The sequence below is a fragment of the Apium graveolens genome, unplaced genomic scaffold (genome assembly GCF_009905375.1).
Source record: "Apium graveolens cultivar Ventura unplaced genomic scaffold, ASM990537v1 ctg5766, whole genome shotgun sequence".
Classification (NCBI taxonomy): domain Eukaryota; kingdom Viridiplantae; phylum Streptophyta; class Magnoliopsida; order Apiales; family Apiaceae; genus Apium; species Apium graveolens.
Window position 1 is genome coordinate 39,122 of NW_027419086.1, and position 3,248 is coordinate 42,369.

General features: G+C 35.7%; 1 protein-coding gene across 1 annotated transcript; it reads left to right on the top strand.

Moving 5' to 3' along the window:
* Nucleotides 1-1,584: 1,584 nt before the first annotated feature.
* Nucleotides 1,585-2,867, top strand: LOC141702812 (uncharacterized). Its single transcript, XM_074506420.1, has 3 exons — nucleotides 1,585-1,789; nucleotides 1,903-2,106; nucleotides 2,167-2,867. The coding sequence occupies exons 1-3, from the start codon at nucleotides 1,585-1,587 to the stop codon at nucleotides 2,865-2,867; spliced, it is 1,110 nt and encodes a 369-aa protein (XP_074362521.1).
* The last annotated feature ends 381 nt before the right edge of the window (nucleotides 2,868-3,248 follow it).

The window sequence follows — 3,248 nt, forward strand, 5'->3', positions numbered from 1 at the left end:
CACCTGGGATTATCTTTGAACATAGGTAAGTAGTTTGTTTTTATTGCACATCCTTCTTTTATTCAGTGACCTGATCACTCATGAAAACTTTATAATATTATTTTTTATTGCCTTTCTTCATGATGCAGATATATTCTTTACTCAATTTTGAACCAATTCCCATTAAAACAGCTTTTGAACAGGGAGGGTCTCTTCTAGGAAAAGTGGAAATATTAGATTATGTATGCAATTCAATCATATCAATTGTATTAATAGCATGTAGCATAATAGTTTCATCATTTTTCAAAATTATATGTTATCAATTTGCATTATCTTTATCCATATGTCCTGTACCTCCTCATGTACAAAATTTGTACTAAATTGAAAAATAACCTTTTAATCTTTTACTTGATTGGTTTGGTTGATTTTGATTTTTTTCAGTGTATATTCCTCTCTCTTTCTATATATATATCACGGTTTACTAATTAGTTTTATTATTTAGAATAAAACAAAATAGACAACTAAAAAGTAAAAAAGGTCCCTAAAAATAATATTATCACTTTGAGTAGTGTATCAAATTGTGTAATAAAATATAGTTCCAAATTACATGACATGGTGACTTGAGATGATATTAATGGTGAGATTTTTGGTAATGGAGGAGGTCCACTAATATTAATTAATTGATTTGTAGCATGATATGTGGTATTTGAGATCCATTTTGGTTACCAATTTGTTACCGGTATCATTATTCTTATTACTGTATTACAAATTGTCACTTATAATGCTTAACACTTGTGTCGTTTTACATTTTCGTCTTTTTGTATTATGTACTCAATTATATTTTTGGAATTTTTTACATCTTTAAATTTTCAAATTTGTATAGTTTCAACAACATGACAAATTATTACACCCAATAATCATTCACGACATTTAAGTGCTTCAAATCTCAATCACATACTATCACTTTAAAAATAACTAATTATTATGTTAATATATTTTATTGGTTGTCAACCATGGTGAGGGGTATAATATTTCCATTATTGTTGGGTTTAATATCAAACTTGTCGTAATTTATTTTATTTATTTGAATAAGTCTAGCTGATCGTGGAGAATGTTTCGGTTTGTTTGAATAACATTCACGTAGTCAGAGTTATTGTAGGAGTCTTTGTTAGCCCAGGTTCTAGGAGTTCAGTTGTTTTTCCTCTTTATATCTTTTGTATTGCAGTGGAAATAATGTGACTGTTGGTTCTGAAATACATTCTGTTCTTTCTTGAGTTTGTTAAATATAAACACTTATATCTGTACTTGAATCTTGTTTACAAACAAGATTTGGTATAAGAGCAGGTGTGGAAGGAGCATTCGTGTTAGCTTATGCCAAAGTCTACAACAACGATGGATATAAGCAAGTAGAAAGGAGGTTCGTTAGGATTGAGTTATCCTATGTTGGGGAAAGGAAACTATATTGCATGGTCCATAAAATTGAAAGTATTTATGCAAGCCCATGGAGTTTGGGAAGCGGTGGAGCCTAGTGATCCCAAGGCAGCAATAGAGGGAAAAACAGATAAAGTTGCACTAGCAATGATGTATTAGGCAATTTCTGAAGATATGTTATTGGCCATTACGGACAAGAAAATTGCGAAAGATGCCTGGGAGGCGATCAAGATAATGAGCCAGGGGGCTGAAAAGGTGAAGAAGGCCAGGGTGCAAACTCTGAAAGCCGATTTTGAAGCTCTAAATATGAAGGATACAGACATGCTAGATGAGTTCTACATGAAGCTGAATGGTATCGTATCCAATAAAAGGGCTCTGGGTGAAACAGTGGAGGAATCGTATGTTGTGAAGAAAATATTGCGAGCAGTCCCACTAAGTTCTTACAGATTGTGTGCACTCTGGAGCAATTTGGTAATTTGGACACTATGTCAGTTGAGGAAGTGATAGGCCCGCTCAAGGCGCACGAAGAGAGGTTGAAGGCCACGAGTGAAATCAGTAGTGAGCAGCAGACGCTGACTCAAGAAGAATGGATTAAACGAGAAAGGGATGATAGCAAATTGCTTTTAACACGTGAAGAATGGCTTAAGAAATTAAATCGGGGAGGCACAACTGTAAATACAGGGATGAAAAATCAAGGTGTGCAAGATAAGAGCTGATTCAAATGTTTTAATTGTTTTGGGTATGGACACTTTGCAGCTGAGTGTCGCAAACCAAGGAGAATAAAGGAACAAAAACAAGAGATTAACCTGACTCAAATGGATGATGAACCAGCGTTACTCTTGGCTGAGAATGAGAAAGCTGCTGCAAACAATGTGGAAATTGATGAACGAGGGGTGCAACCAAAATTGCTGAAAATGAATGATGATGAAATATGGGAATCCAAGGTGTGGTACTTGGATAATGGCGCAAGTAATCACATGTCAGGACAGAGATCAAAATTCAGTAACTTGGATGAAACAATCGTGGGCAAGGTGAAGTTTGGGGATGGCTCAACAGTGGAAAATAAAGGGAAAGGCTTTGTAAGTCTTAATTGCAAAAATGGAGAAGAAAGAATACTTCGTGAGGTATATTTTATTCCAAACTTACGTAGCAATATCATTAGTTTGGGACAATTGTCCGAGTTGGGTAATAAGGTCATAATTCATGGAGAGTATTTAAAGGTGTATGATAAGAACCAGAGATTACCTATGAATGTCAAAAGGTCATCTAATAGGCTGTATCGAATTATCATTGAGTCTGGGAATTCCGTGTGCTTGTTGTCAAAGCTAGAGGATCCTTCGTGGTTGTGGCATGCTCGTTTAGGGCACGTCAATTTTCCTGCAATAGTGATGATGCACAAGCAAAGCATGGTGACTGGTATGCCAAGGGTGCAACAGCCAAATGAGGTATGTAGATGATGTTTGATGTCGAAACAAACCAGAAGGCCATTTCCTTCGAAATCTATTTTTAGTGCAACAAAGTTCCTGGAGCTAGTACACAGTGATATTTGTGGTCCCATTTCGCCAAGCACTCCTGCAGGTAATCGATACTTTATGTTATTGGTTGATGATTTCACTAGGTTCATGTGGATGTTGATGTTAAAAAATAAAAATGAAAGGTTCATTATATTCAAAAGGTTTCAAGCAAAGGTTGAAAATGGGACAAGCCACAGAATTGGTGTGCTCAGAATGGATCATGGTGGAGAGTTCATGTCTAATGACTTCAAGGTGTACTGTGAAGACAAGGGAATAGAGAGGCACTTTACAGCACCGTACACGCCTCAACAAAATGGAGTGGTT